Source organism: Lissotriton vulgaris, chromosome 7, assembly GCF_964263255.1.
Source record: "Lissotriton vulgaris chromosome 7, aLisVul1.2, whole genome shotgun sequence".
NCBI classification, from domain to species: domain Eukaryota; kingdom Metazoa; phylum Chordata; class Amphibia; order Caudata; family Salamandridae; genus Lissotriton; species Lissotriton vulgaris.
In genome coordinates, this window is record NC_141695.1 from 1,403,904,214 (window position 1) to 1,403,919,141 (window position 14,928).

The 14,928-nt window shown below is 47.5% G+C and overlaps 1 protein-coding gene across 6 annotated transcripts in view; it reads left to right on the plus strand.

Annotated features, from left to right (window-relative positions):
• Window positions 1-14,928, plus strand: part of LOC147705726 (structure-specific endonuclease subunit slx1-like) — a 320,040-nt gene that overhangs the window by 235,561 nt on the left and 69,551 nt on the right. For 4 of the 6 annotated variants that reach the window (XM_086932164.1, XM_086932162.1, XM_086932163.1 and 1 more), the window contains 2 exons: window positions 3,175-3,226; window positions 9,085-9,477. In XM_086932164.1, the coding sequence (XP_086788290.1) occupies window positions 3,175-3,226; window positions 9,085-9,477 (445 nt within the window). Of the gene's footprint in view, window positions 1-3,174; window positions 3,272-9,084; window positions 9,478-14,928 lie in introns of all 6 variants that reach the window. The other 2 variants (XM_086932160.1, XM_086932161.1) reach the window with 1 other exon arrangement.

The following is a 14,928-nucleotide window of genomic DNA, read 5'->3' on the forward strand; positions in this document are numbered from 1 at the left end:
GAGGCTTGTAAGCTTGTGTGGGCCGGTGGCTGGACTGGGTCAGATGTGATGGGGTGCCCCTTCCAGCCAAGAAACGGACGAAAGGCAGACTGTGGGTAACGGGAGGACGCAGCAAATCTAGCTGTAGCCCGAGAATCCTTAAAATGTTTAAGCGCCGTGTCCACCTTGTCACCAAAAAGGTAACGGCCATCGACTGGCATGTCCAGAAAAGTTGCCTTGACATCCCCCATAAAACCAGATGTCCTCAGCCAGGCGTAGTGTCGAAGGTCTTCTGATTTGGCAATTGTTCTGTCCAGAGAGTTGGATGTGTCCAGTTCACAGCAGATTGTGAATTTTTCTGCATCTTTCCCATCCACCACTGCCTGGTGGAGAATTGCCGGGCCCCCTCTGGACACTGAGGCAGCACCTGTGCAACCGTATCCACACTGTATGGCTATAGCGGCCCAAGAGGCATGCAGTATTCATGGACCATAGCCCTAAGCTGGAGGAAGAGCATATTCGCTTCCCAAGGTGACCAAGCTTCTTGGATCCGTGGGTGCGGAAGGGAATGCACCCTTGAACAAAGAGGCTTGGACCACCAAGCTCTCAGGGGAAGGGTGTTGGGAGAGGAAAATTGGATCGCCCAGCGCCAGGCGGTGGCGGCGGGCAATCGTCCGTTCCACAGGAGCCCCCCTGTGCAGGGCCTGGACCAGGTGCCCAGAAGGACATCCATGAGGGCTTCATTAAAGGGCAAGAGGGGTTCAGAGGAAGTTACCACCCGTTGAAGCACTTCTGTAAGGAGGTTAATCCTGAACGCCTCCTTAGGGAGCTCCAGGCCCAAGGCCTCGGCTGCCCTATGCACCACCACTGCATAGGACGCTCCCTCCTCAGTAGCCACGGTAGGGAGAGAGAGCATGCCAAGGTCTGGGGAGGTATCCAGAACACTGGTGTCACCCAATTTCTTTCTCCTGTCCGGCTCTTCCAGCTGGTCTTCTGAAGGGTCCAGTGACCCCTCCCACTCCTCACCACCACCCTCAGGGCGATAGGGAACACCTGGGATGAACAAGGGAAGAAAAGTACTATCTGATGTCGGCTGACGTTGATCCAGCTGCAGGTGCATTTCGGAGCTGAGGACAGAGTCGGCCGGGGGCATGGCGATGCCGAAAACATCGTCACCAGGATCGGTGCCGGGAAAGGTTGAGTAAGTTAACCGGCATTGATCCATATCCAGGCCTGTATACTTGGGGACCCTGGGGCACTGGGGCCGAAGCCGCCGTCATCGAAGGCCCCCAACCGGCTCCGTGGGCCCCAAAGGCGCACCAGTGTGGTCGGGGCTGAGATGGAGTGGAGGGCTTGGTAAAATGCGTGAAGCTGGGCAGGGGACGCCCCCGCTCCCGGAAACGGAAAGAGGCGCGGAGTCATCCCTGAATCAGGCACCGGAGACAACTCTTCGGTTCCTGCGTCGTGTCAGCCGACCTACAGGGAGAGGGCAAAGAGCAACTGTGTTTCTTCACCTTCTTCTTGTGCATTGACTTACCCGATGAGTGCGAAGACTTTGATGAGGTGTGATGGTTCCGCGACCAGTCTTGAGACCTTCTCCTTGAGTGAGACCAGGAGCGACGCGAAGCCGACTACCGGCCTCCAAAAGCTTTCAGGACCGCTCCCGCAAAGACTTCGGATCAATGGCCTGACAGTCAGAGCACGACTTCGGGTCGTGGTCGTGCTCCAGGCACCAGAGGCACATGAGGTGCGGATCCGGGACAGGCATCAGCTTGTGACAGGAGTCACAAGGCTTGAATCTGGTCCGACGATGGGTCATCTCTTGCACACGAGGAGTCGAGGATTCCAAAAAAGACGTCATCAAAAATCGATTTTTTTTTGTCAATTAGTGACCAAGGGGCAAGGTCTCTCCAGATCTGCGCTAAGCTGGCGTGGAAAAAGAGAGAACTGATGTCAGCGCGCAGGGCAGCACCTAAGTAGTCACCGCAACGTCATCCCGGCGACGGACACCTAGTCGACTGATACCACCTACCGACTTGCAAGGGTATTATGAAGAAAAATTCTCTGGATCCAGTCTGACGCCTGGGGGAAATTCTAAGGTAAGGAATCGAATAGTTTCTTTCAGATAAGATATCCACACACAGCTACTGAAAAGGCAATGCAACAAACAATGCAGCAGAACAAGAGTATGTTGGTGTGATTCTGTACCCCAGTCATGTACAAAAAATAAATTACTTACCCCTAGTGGCCACTACAACCAAACTACAATAAGCATTGGCAAAGCCAAGAGATCTGGTCTTCGCAACCCTGCATTTATTTTTTTGTAATCAAATCTGTAAAACTTTACAATTTTAAAGTAATAACCAATAAAAATGCTGCCGTTTAAATGTGGCATGCATGTGTTTGCAAAAAAGGCATAAAACAACTCATTGCAAAATGATATAAAAAATTTATATGACAGCAGATATTGACCAACCAGCCCTGCCACTTAAATGGACTACTTCTTAGAAGGATGTGCTCAAGCAAGTTGCTTCCACTCACAGTGCAGAGTCCCAGTGGCTAAAATGCCCAATGCAGTATGCTGTGGATGGTGAAAGTAAATGTGATTGGCCCTTTAACAGACCAGTGAATGAAAACGGTTGACGGAAAGGCCTTGTATGGTATGAATGTATATATGTGTGTGTTTTCACTATGCCTTTTTTTGAAACCATAAAGATTGCAAGACAGTTAACGGTATCTCTAGGCCAGACCTAAAAATGACTAACTCGTTTTTTGTTTCTTTATTTTTTTTTAAATATTCAGCAACTGCTGTATTTTGTGGCAGCCTCAGTCCCTATCTTCTTTGTTCATGTTCTTTAGATTGGTAAGGAGTTTGTTTTGTGGTTTCTACCCTGATTTCCTCATTGCTTGCACCAGTTATTTCTGTTTTGAGGTGTAGTTCAGTGGTGTATTTTAGGATTTCCTGTACTGTAAGGGGCTCATGTCCTTCCAACCTTGCCTCTTCTCCTCCTCTACGAGCTGTTTAAGAAGTGTGTATTTTGTGTATTCCTCCCATTGGACAGCATAACCTTAGTTCCTCCCCCAATGGTGTTCTGGAGAATACTTGAGAGTGTATCAATTTTATTCTTCCCTTTCAATGGTTTTGAGCCACTATTTCTCAGTCCACAGTTCTCACTCCCTCTTCTCTCCTTTTAGGGACATGGTTCTCATCGTCCATGGATTTCCCTCGGACATCGCTGCCCTACGGGTGAGGAGGCTTTTTTTCATGTCTGTATTCTTCGCTTCCTTGAAGGTAGCTTCTACATAAGATGAATTATTATTTCGTATCGTATCGTATCGTAAGGGGTGCTTCTATAGCGCACTGACACCATGGGTTTCCTGGCGCTGGTTGGAAGTAGAGAGGACAGAGAGACTAACCAGATTGAGGGAAAAGCCAAGTTTTAAGAAGCTTACGAAAGAGGGTCAAAGAGTTAGCAGTTTTAAGAGAAAGGGGGAAAGAATTCCAGAGCTTGGGGGCCAGGAATGCGAATCTCCGGCCTCCAGATCTGCAGAGCTTGTAAGAAGGAACAGTCAAGTCAAGTGAATAGATACTTCTAACCACAGATTCCTCACGTTTGATATATTACCTAGGCATCAGACTGGATCTGGAAAATCTTCAGCAGCACCACTGCATACCACTAGGGGGCACTGTGCAGCCAAAAATGTTCCGCTCTGGAAGTAACATGCAAACCCGCTCATATGCGCCATCCATGCGTGTCGATGTCAGTTCTTTCCTTTCCGCATCAGCAGATGCGGATCCGAAGTTGCCCTCACCTCTTCACAAGGCTATTTTCTCAAAATGTAACTTTAAATACCAGTGTGCAAGGGAAAGTGTCACTACCTAAACCACAGGGTTCAAACCTTGTAGACACTGTTAAGTAAATGGCTGTGACAGATCCGCACCAGATTTGCCTTATGTGCTTTAGGTCGGATTACAACTCCAAGACCTACAGCAACTGTGCATTAATAAATCCCAGGAGCATCGTGGACCATGAGGCAAATCTGCATGTCACCAAGCACTGTAAGACTCCACACGGTCAAGGTTAAAGGGAACATCCCATTACTGCTCCCGAAGTCGTTACTTGCGGCAAATTTTCACCATGGTCAAAGTCCTCGGGTAAGTTAAAAAGAACCATAAGACGTCCAAGTGGAGCTTGGCCTTCTTAGGTGCGAGGGCATAAATGCGCCGCTTGGTCTTGCCCCCAAACCTCATTTTCTTTGCTGCCGATTCCAACTTTCATCCTGTGGCTATGCAAGTTTCCTTCTGGATCCCTTGGTGACACCACCGCAAATCCACAAAATTCATGAAGCTATGCTAACTCTTTTGGCTCTTTAACAGCTCCCTCGGACACATCTTGGAGTGCCAAGGAACCATTAGGACCTCCAACTCGGTGTGCCCTCGGTGCCAGTTGGAGCCTCTGGTCCCATTGCGGGCCTCAACCGTCGCCAGACCCTGGAGCATCAACGACTATAAAGCGCAACCAATCGTCCTCTGTGAATACAAGCTGACTCCGCTTCAACTTCAACCAAGGCTGCACCCTGATCACACAGGGTCCGCAGCCTTCTGGCAACCAATCAGATTTTGATACTCTGCTCTTGCGTCAAGGAAGGGCCCAGGTCATCCACAATCCTTTTGACACAGACTTCGATAATGACCTTTATGATGAACAGGATGAATTTGCTCAACCATATGCTGACAAGTCAAGTCAAGTCATAACTGGTATGATGAGCTATAAGATGTCAGTGGACGGAATTCTTCTTCACACATCGGTCTAGTCTCTCCACCTGGGTCGGATACTGAAGAAAGTGCCTTCTTCACAGTGGTGATCTGAAGGGCAGCTGAGGTTCTTACCTCAACTGGCCACTATAGAGGTGAAAAACTAATGTTCTCACCGAAGTTCTCCAACCCAAACAGACTACCACTGAGCCTCTGCTGCCTTTTTAGTGAGGTGCTGAAAGCCACATTCATGAGTGCCAGTAAATAAGCTAATAGAAAGCAGCACAAGTCCAGCCCCAGGTGACCCAGCTTTCCTAATGCAACATCCCATTCTAGAAAGGTTGGTGATGCACATATCCATAATCAGGATCAACCCCTATGCCTTCCCTGCCAGCCCACCTGATGGAGAGCTCAAAGTGCCTCAAAACCTTTGGCAAACTTAAGTTCTCTTGCAATATGGTCCGTCTACGCCAGCTGCCAACTGGGCTGCTGTACTCCTGCCTTTAGGGTTTTGTTGCTTAAATACTATCTTCTGTACCGGAAGACTTGCACCCCACAATTACACTAGCCATTCAGTATGACCACGATACAGTAAAATTCACAATTTACGGTGGGTTGGACACACAAATTGCCTTCGTTGGGCAATTAGCACAAGCGTGACTTTTAGGAAACACGCCTGCATTAGGTCTACGGACTTCTCCAGGGATGTCCAATCTACCCATGCTCTTTGATGGCTATGGCCTCTTTGGTGAAAAGGCAGACTCAGCTGTCTGTATCTTTGAAGATAGCAGAGCCACAGCGCGCTCCTTTGGCCTTTCTGCTCCAATACCTCAGTTTCAGAAGCAGTTTTGCCACCTCATTGGCTTTGGTAGGGGACATGGACAACCGAGGCAGTGAGCAGCCTTATCCTCTGTTACCCCTACTGCCACAGGCACAACACCTCTAGTTTGCCCTTCCAGGCACCATCACTTGGGACAAGTGGATCTTGCCAGCAGGGTTACGCTGTTTCCTTTCTTTTCATCCCACCTTACTTCCCACCACCCTCCCAGTGACTGACAGAGGGCCATCTGTCCCTTTTGCAGCAAGAAGTGTAGTGTAGGCCCTTTTATCTAAAGTAGCCATAGAGAAGGTTCTGACCCCGGAGGTAGGAAATAGGTGTTTTCTCCTGCTACTTCCTTGTGCCGGAATGGGACGTAGGCCTTTGTCCTATTTTAGATCTTCTCCCTCTCAACGCCTTCCTGCGGAAGAACAAATTCAAGATGCTTACTCTAGCCCAGGTCTAGTCTGCCCCGACCCTGGAGATTAGATGATAATGTTGGACCTGCAGGACACTTATTTCCACATCCCGAGCACTAGCTGCGGTTCACTGTGGGGCAGGATAATTTTTGGTTTGCTGTGCTCCCCTTTGGCCTCCCCAATGCCCTTCAAGTGTTCACAAAAGTGATGGCGGAGGTTACAGCGCATCTTGGGAGGTCAGGAGTTCCAGTCTTTCCTGACCTAGACGAATGATTGCTGAAGATTTGCAGTTTTCTTCATTGCCATAACATTATGTGTGCGCAGGCTCCAAGCCCGCTCTGTCATTCCGCCATACACAACTTTCTTTCCAGACAACTTGGGGCTGATTATGAGTTTGGTGGTCTATTGGACCGCCAACCCCCCTTTGGCAATGGGGCAACCACCGCATTGGCAGTCTAATAGCTGTATTATGATGTTGGCAGACTGACTGCCATAGGACTGCTGATACCGCAAGTGATCCGCAATTCCTGGTGGTCTTGTAGCCGTCTGAGACCACGATATGCTTGTGGTGCAGCTGCTGCACTGCCAAGCATATTATGAGTTTCCTCACTGCCCTCCTTTTTGAGTGGTGAGGTAGTAATGAAAAGGGTGGCAGTGAGGAATCTAAGGGGGCCCTACAGGGCCCCATGGTGCCTCGGTCCACAGGGGTGCAATCGGGGGGACATGGTGTTTTTCTGCACCCCTAGTTCCTGCACAGCCTGGACTTTACAGTCCATGCTGTACTGGAACGTGCTGTGGCGGTCCCATGGAGATTCCTTTCTTAGGCTTTTTTATGAACCTTTGAAAGGCAGCGCCGTGGGCCATCGCTGCAGGACCTCCCTGCCCGGATTACAACTTGTAATTTGGCGGTGGGCAGTGATGGAGTTTGGCAGTGTAGGAGTGGGGCTATGGTGTGCCGCTCTGCTCCCAAACCACCAAACTCATTATCAGACCCTAGTCTTTAAGCCTGAAGTCTTCTTTCTCTCGAAAGTGGTGACTCCTTTCCATGTCAGACAAAGCATCACCCTCCCGGCATTCTTTGCTGTGCCTCATCCATCTAAGGAGGAGCAAAAATTCCAAAAGTTAGCACTTAAAAGAGCCCTTGGTTTTTACAACGATCATACCAAAGCCCGTCAGATGGATTTTCAGCTCTTTGTTGGGTTCATGGGAGTGAAAACAAGCATTTGCAATGCAATAGGTGTCACATTTACGAGAATTTGATCTATTGGCATTGTAAATGAAAATGCCTTTTATTACTGTGTTGCTTTTAAAACGGTTAAACAAAAGGGATTGTCATTTACAATGCCTATAGCTTAAACTCTTGCAAATGCTATGGGTGCCCATGCTATAAATATTTTTTTAAAGCACTAGGAGAGAGCTGTTAGAGAAAATAGTACTTGGAGGCTGTAATTAAAGCCTACTGAGGAAAAACACATGAGATGGGGGTGTCGCCATGGGAGGTTACGAAATGACTAAAGGCAGTACTAAGGAGGCACTACTTATCCTATTGACCAATGAACAGCTACAGTTTACAATGGACAATGACACAAGCCTATGAAAATATGGGCGGAGAGTGGGCGGAGCTTCAAGTCTCTATCTGAATACAGACTGCATCTCAGGGCAGCGTATGCGTTGCCCACGCTCGACCTAAAAAGGCACGGCAGTGCAGGAGAGAACAATCTCTTGCTGGATCATGGTCTGTCCCATAATCTACTACACATTGGCCAAGAACCATCCCTCGGAAACCTTACAGGGTCATTCCATCTTTCCAAGCTGCTACCATGGCATTGACTCGAGGAGAGCCTGGTCTGGATATTTACATGTCTGCTACTTGGATGTCCTTTTATACATTCAGAAACAACTACTGCCTGGAAATGCCAGGTCCATTGAGAAGGGCACTATGCCCAGTTGGTCTTGCAGGACCTTTAGCTCGTTCACTGGACGACCACCGAGTACCGCTTTGGAATCTATTCAAAAGGTGAGGAATCTGCAGGTAGAAGTATTCAACAGAAGAACAAGTTACTTACGTTCGATAACGGTCTTTCTGGTGGATACTATATCTACCTGCCGATTCATCATCGATCATCCCTGTTCTGTGAACTGGGCTCCTTTTCTCCATCTAAAATGGCCCTCAGTCTAGAGCTCTGCACATTAATCACGGCCAATCTGCTAATGGCTCTGTGCCTGGGAGCACATACGGGTGACGCTTACATGCGTCTCCTCATATCAGTTCCTGAGCGGGACGGTGTTGGCACGGAGCTGCACAACTCCACCTACCAGTGAGCAGGGGTACTAGTGAAGATTTCTGGATCCAGTCTGATGCCTGGGGATTATTAAAAAGATGGGGAATCTGAGGTTAGAGTATCCACTAGAAAGAGTGTTTCCGAAAGTAATTATTTCTTTGTGGATGCAAATTCTCTTTCTGCCAATATTATTGTCCCCTCTTTCCTAGTGTTTCTCCTTTTCTCACTCCTCTGTTTGTGATAAGCTAAAATGGTCATTTCTGGCCATTGTTTAATTAGATATATATATATATATATCCTCATGTGCCTAAATCCAAGGTTGCTGAATCCATGATTGCCTAGATCCAATCTCTCTCCCCTTTCTTTACCCTACATTTTCTGTCTTTCACCTTTGCAGGATCTTTTTTATTTATATTTGCTTCCATTGTCCTCTCTCCCTATCTTTATCATCCTCCCTCTTTTTCCCTTTTCTGCCTTCCTCTCTCTTGTTCTAGGTCAAAGTCTCATAATGAAAAATAGGTCCTGCTCCCTAAAAATAAGAGTTGGTGCCCACCACATGCAAACACCGCCACATAATAAGTATTAAGTACTGCTTCTGTTATGTTAAGATTGGTAGTTTCCCATATTCCCCCACTGTTTCCTCCCTAGTGTATTCTCAACCTGCTCTGAGTTGGGTTTGAAACATTGTTGATGCTTGTGTGTTTGTAATATATGAGTTTCCTATGTCTTCTACAGTTTCTCAGGCTTCTCCTTTTATGGTCTCGCCCATGCAGGAAGTAAACTGATGTTTTTGAAGTGTCCCTAATATTAATCTTTACCTTTTCATTGCAGTTTGAGTGGGCCTGGCAGCACCCACATTCCTCACGCCGACTCACACATGTCAGCCACAAGTCCAAGAAGGAATCTAGCTTCGAATTCCACCTGCGGGTGATGTCCCACATGCTGCGTGTTGCCCCCTGGTGCCGCCTGCCCTTAACAGTGCGTTGGCTGAAACAGGAGTACCGCCATGACTTCCACCCTGCACTAGAGCCTCCATTGCACATGCCTGTATCCTTTGGACAGGTACGGGCCAAGGCCCGAGCCAAGGGTTCCCAGCGCAAAGAGCGAGGAGCTCCAGAGCAGGGATCAGAACCTCAGTTGGCAGCTGGGGATATGGAACCCTTGCTGAGCTCTCAGAGGGACTTCACAAAGCAAAGGTGCAGAGTCTGCTGCCAGAGAATCCAGGTAAAAGTTTGTTCTTAAAAGCACTGACTGTCTGTGTGTTATTGGTCTGTCTTTTACATCACATGTCTACCTGTACTGTCTGCCAAGCTCTCACCTCTGTTAGCGCCTCCTTTCTGACTGCTAATGGTTGTGTATAATTTTGCCTGAGTCCTTGCCATCTCCTATCTAGCTCCAATTACCCCAACCACATATCTCTTCCCACCATTACTGCTTCTAATTTCCACATCATCCTAGCCTTAAAAAGGACGGCGTTTCGGCCGATGAACCACCAATGGCATTTAGGCTGATGCTATGGGGCAGTAGAGGTGGGGTTGGGAGAGAGGCGGGGTGGGGGAGGTTAGGAAAAAGGTAAAAATTCACTTACCTAGGCTTCCGGCCGCCTCTTCTCGTCCATCTTCTTCGGTCCAGCAGGAAGCAGACTCTCCTAGCCAATCACGATGCTGCTGTCACTGTGACAGCAGCGTTGTGATTGGTCTGAGCACTGTGGTTCGGTGCTCATACAGGCAGTAGGAGCCTGTGCATTTTCTCCACCCAGGCTGTGCATTACAGCCTGGCGGAGAACATGCTAACTGTGCATGACTGTTTTGGCCAGCCCAAGACAGCATGCCAAACTGTCATGCGCACTTAGAAAGTGCTCACCACCGGCTCTGTGGGCAGCCCGGCATCGCACCTTCAGAGCCTTCTGAAAAAAAAATTATAATATTGTGGAGTTATCATTTTATTTTTCCTGTGGGGCGATGCTCCATCGCCTTAGCAGAGGAGCTACCACTCTATGAATGCTTTTTCCTTTGCTCTCTCTTTGTTTCTCACACAGACGTACCCACACCAAAAGGTCTGGTTGTTCTCTTTTTACCAACATTCAGACAGTGAAAAAGGTTTCCATAATTGTTTTTTATCAGGATCTCAGGACTTTTTCTGTGACAGGTTTCCTAATATCACAATGAAAACGTTGTTGCTCTTTCCCCATCACCTGTTTTGGCCATAGTCCTCCCCACATACCGCTTTAATATTGATCTTACCTGTAAATCACTCTTGTTGCTCAGTCTACAGTCAACTTCCAAAAGTACACCAAGAATGCCTAACTTTACATTGCTCCAACAGGGTTACATAGTGAACATGTACTGATTTACCTAGGTGGTGTGCTGTGTTGGAGGGCCACCAGCTTGTTCTACTTTAATAAGGTTGCTAGTAAGAAGGACAACTTGATTGATTATTTTTAATAGCTTTCTCTTGGGATATTATTTTTCATTACCTAGTCTACTTTGAGGTGGATTTGTAAATGTGCTCGCTCTTTCACTTAGTGTATTGAATCTGAACTTTGTTGGTCTCCAATCGCGGATTCATAGCGCAGCTTTCTTGGATGCTATAATACTGCACCTCGCTCTAGTTGCAGGAGCCAGGCCACGGAACATTCACTCTAACCTTTCCTTTTGAAGCGCACAGTGGGCATGCTAATGGCCAGCCTATCTGCGCACGCCAACGGCAAGCCTGTCTGCGCATGTCTGCACCCATAACGCAACCTACTCCAGCCACGCTGTCCATCTCTTGCTGGACCTAGTTAAGAGTGTGTTATAGTAAACAACGTCTGATCTTTCTGCCAGCCAGGCGCCCGAGTTTAATAGCACAGAAGGGAAGTGAGCGTCTGTCCCGGCCCCCTGGGGGCCAAGCTATAGCCTGCAGGGGCGAGAATACTGACCGAGCGACGTTACCCTGCTCCACATTACAGTTGCTGGGCTGGGAAGAGGTAGTAAGGCACTGTGGCCGGTTGATTGAGCTAACAAAAACCAGCCCACAGGTGACCTCTAGGCACTGGCCGGTGCCCGACTGCCCGCCTTCCCAATCCAATGCTGGTTCCAGTACAAGCGTGGACACTAATTGCTATTTTGATGCAGCTACTCCCTTTAGGGTAGTTATGAATTCCAAATTCCCGTCCGTCTTCGCTTTTGGGAAAGGAGGGGACCGGAATGCGGCAGAAATTGGGCTCAAATAAAAATTCCAGGACTGTTCATAATGATTCCCATCTGTGTTGAGAAATATTCAAGTGATGCAGAGCTCGTAATACTAGTGCCACTTACGAAGAATACCCTGCCCTGAGTGGGAGTGAGGTGCACACTGGGCGAATTTGCCGAACAATGTGGGCCCCGTTGCCCCTTGTACTCGATGCGGAGCATTGGTGGCGTCCAGGAAGCACCTTTGTCGCACAGAAGCCCGCCGAGTGGAAAAACAGAACACATGCACTCAAATGGAGTGCGAACATGAAATGAAAACACACTTGAAATGCGTGCAGCCACAGGGGCATTACGTAAACAAGCACAGCACAGGCAACGCAAACAAGCAGGAAGGGGTGGCTTGAACATTAGGGAATACAGCAATGTGTTGGTGGCATTTTCTCCATCGCATAAACAACAGACGTAATATACCATTGTTATTTCTGGTACAAAATGTTACTGTAATATGCCTTATTAGTTAAATTCTTTCTTCTCTACTGTCACCCAAACTGAAAATGAACCACAGTTGTTTAGGGCTTGTCCTTTCCTATTCCGCAGGAATAGGAAACGAGCCCTAATGCAGTCAAACCATTTCTTAAGGCCAAGGGCTCTCAGAGGATTTTGGGAAGTGCACGCCGCCTCATGCACGAGCTTGCCTGAGCCTTCTGCCTATCAGCCTGCCAGTTCTCCTTCCCTAATTATTCACTTCACTTGTGACTCCCCACATCAAAGCCTCAGCCTCCCTCCCTTGCCATTTGCTTCCTAACCAGCCTGCCTCGCATAATTGCATCAGACTCGACACTTCAAAGGAATGCGCCCCGAGAGCCACTTTCACGGCCGTGCATTTCTCTTCCCCCCCCCCATCCCCACAGCAATGCCAGGGCATGTTCAACGGACCTACACTCCACAGAATACCTACGCATGCATGCCTATATCGGTAACGCTGCACTTTGCACCCTTGAATGTTCATGTGCAAAAATGCTTATTCCTAAATCTTGCACTGTGTGCCATAAAACACGCTGAGAAAATGCCAGTCGGCAGCAAAAACAAGTCACACGCTGTGCTGGGCCTTGCAAGCGCACACACTTGCCTGCGAGTCAAAACACTCTTCGGCTGCCAAAGATATGTGATCAGGCCCTTCGTCTGTGTTCTAATGAGAAAGTGGGCTGAATCAGTCGAACTTTATTGTGGAAGCATTTTCCGGTAGTGCACTGAATATTAGTATTTGCAAAGCGCTTCAAATTCCTGGCCAGGTGTTTCCTTTTGCCTTTAGCCCTTTAACTAGAAGAGCTTTTCCTTTACTTAATGTCCAGCCAAAGAGAGGTGGTTTAATTTCAAATCACAAACAAAAATAAACCGCAGGCCAATGCAGATTGCAGGAGAAGATCACTGCGATCCAGTTCTGTTTTCTCTAAACTCCCGCCAAATCATATCGCTCTTCATATAATCTTGTTTTCAGTGCTGATCTTACGGTTTAGCAAAGCAAGGGGGCGTTCAAGTGTAACGCAAAGAGTCCTTTCCCGGAGCAACTCTGGCGCCCCTTAACAAGAACGGATGTCAGTATGGTATATGTCAACAAGCATGCTTCGTGGGCAGACCGGTCACGTTTCATTGTGCATTGGCACAGGGCGCGTGCTTTGAGGGTCGCCCATACGTGGGTCTCCAAAAAACGAGAACATCTGCTTCTCCCATGTCAAGTTATTTGTGACAACAAATCCATAAGTCTTAATTGATCCTCACACAATAGGTAGTATGGAAGGACAGGTAGCGTGATCTTACCGTGTAGCTGTCCCCCACAGCTTGTTTGTCACACTTAAGGCACGTGACAACACCATCAATCTTTGATGAGTTTTTCTTGCACGGTCAGGTCAGTGGAACACAGACTGGAAGATAGAGAGAGTGCATGCACGCACTCCAAGGACATTGGGCCAGGTGGCACACATTTCACCCGAACATTTATGTACTCAATAAACATCTGCAAGTGAGGGGGGCACTGCTGTGATTAAAGCAGGGCGTGTGACTCACCAGCACTCCTCCCAAATGTATGTGCGCAATCTTAAAGTCTTATCTCTGAAGGTGTAGTCTCCATGCATAATAAAAATTTGGTCTTTAATTTACAAAATCAATATTTTTTTAATGTAGCACTTGCCTCTGCTTCATATTGCTCTAAGTAACAGATTTTACCATTACCCAACTCGATGGCACTGCTTTTATAAATCTCAGATAATTGGATATATATGGCAATACTGGTAAGCCCATACACCACTGCCAAACAGTCCTTTCCAGCTGAAAATGTTACGCCTCTGACAGACTTCTTATGGCATATGAAACAACCTTTTGTGCAGACTCTTGTAGGCTTCTGTTGTGTCAATATTATTCTTAACCCAACTGAACAGCTATCAGACCTTGGTTCAAAGTATGCCATGAGATCACTCTTGGTTTTAGCCAACTTTAAAAATGTCTCCTTGGGTGTTGGCAACAACCTAAATGTATTTACATGTTTGATCACTTGCTACAATATTTTAATTGCATAGCTACGCAGAAGCAGGCCATGCTGGTGAATAACCTCAAATCGTTCACAACTTTGGGGACATCTAGGCAAGCCTTCTCTGGATCAGACCGTGTATTTGTCGGGAAAATGATTATCATACAACTTGAGTTCTGGTTTCTAAAATCTGAACTTCACCAAGGTAAGAGTCAGCTATGTTTCTAGGAGGGCTTGGCACACTTTGTCCAGCACAATGTTGTGTTGCTCTCATGATTTCTCTGTAACCAAATGTCATCACCGTAAGTGCAACTGGTTTACACGGGGTAAATTAACTTTCCTACTCCTCCTGAAAGTTTTATGCCACAGAGGATGTAGCCTTGGAGTAGCTTGTTGAAAATAAAGCATTGCCAGAATTTGTAGCTCAACTCACATGCGTAGGCCACTACGGTAAGTTGAATATGGGATGGTTTTTGGCACCCGTGGCCCTCACTCTATCTATCTGTCTATCTATCGCCCTCACTCTGCCTGTCTATCGCACTCACTCTATCTATAGCCATCATTCTATCTATCTATCGATCGCCCTCACTCTGTCTATCTATCTGTGGCCCTCACTCTATCTATCTATCTATCTATCTATCTATCTATCTATCGCCCTCACTATATTTATCTATCTATCTATCGCCCTCACTCTATCTATCTGTCTATCTATCGCCCTCACTCTATCTGTCTATCTATCGCCCTCGCTCTATTTATCTATCTATCAACCTCACTCTATTTATCTATCTATCTATCTATATCGCCCTCACTCGATCTATCTTTCGCCCTCCCTCTAGCTATCTATCGCCCTAACTCTATCTATCTATCGCACCACCACAGCATCACTCAGGGGCACCACAACATCACTATGTGCTACCACAGCATCACTGAAAGCCACAGCATCACTCGTCGCCACCACAACATCAGTCAGCTCCACCA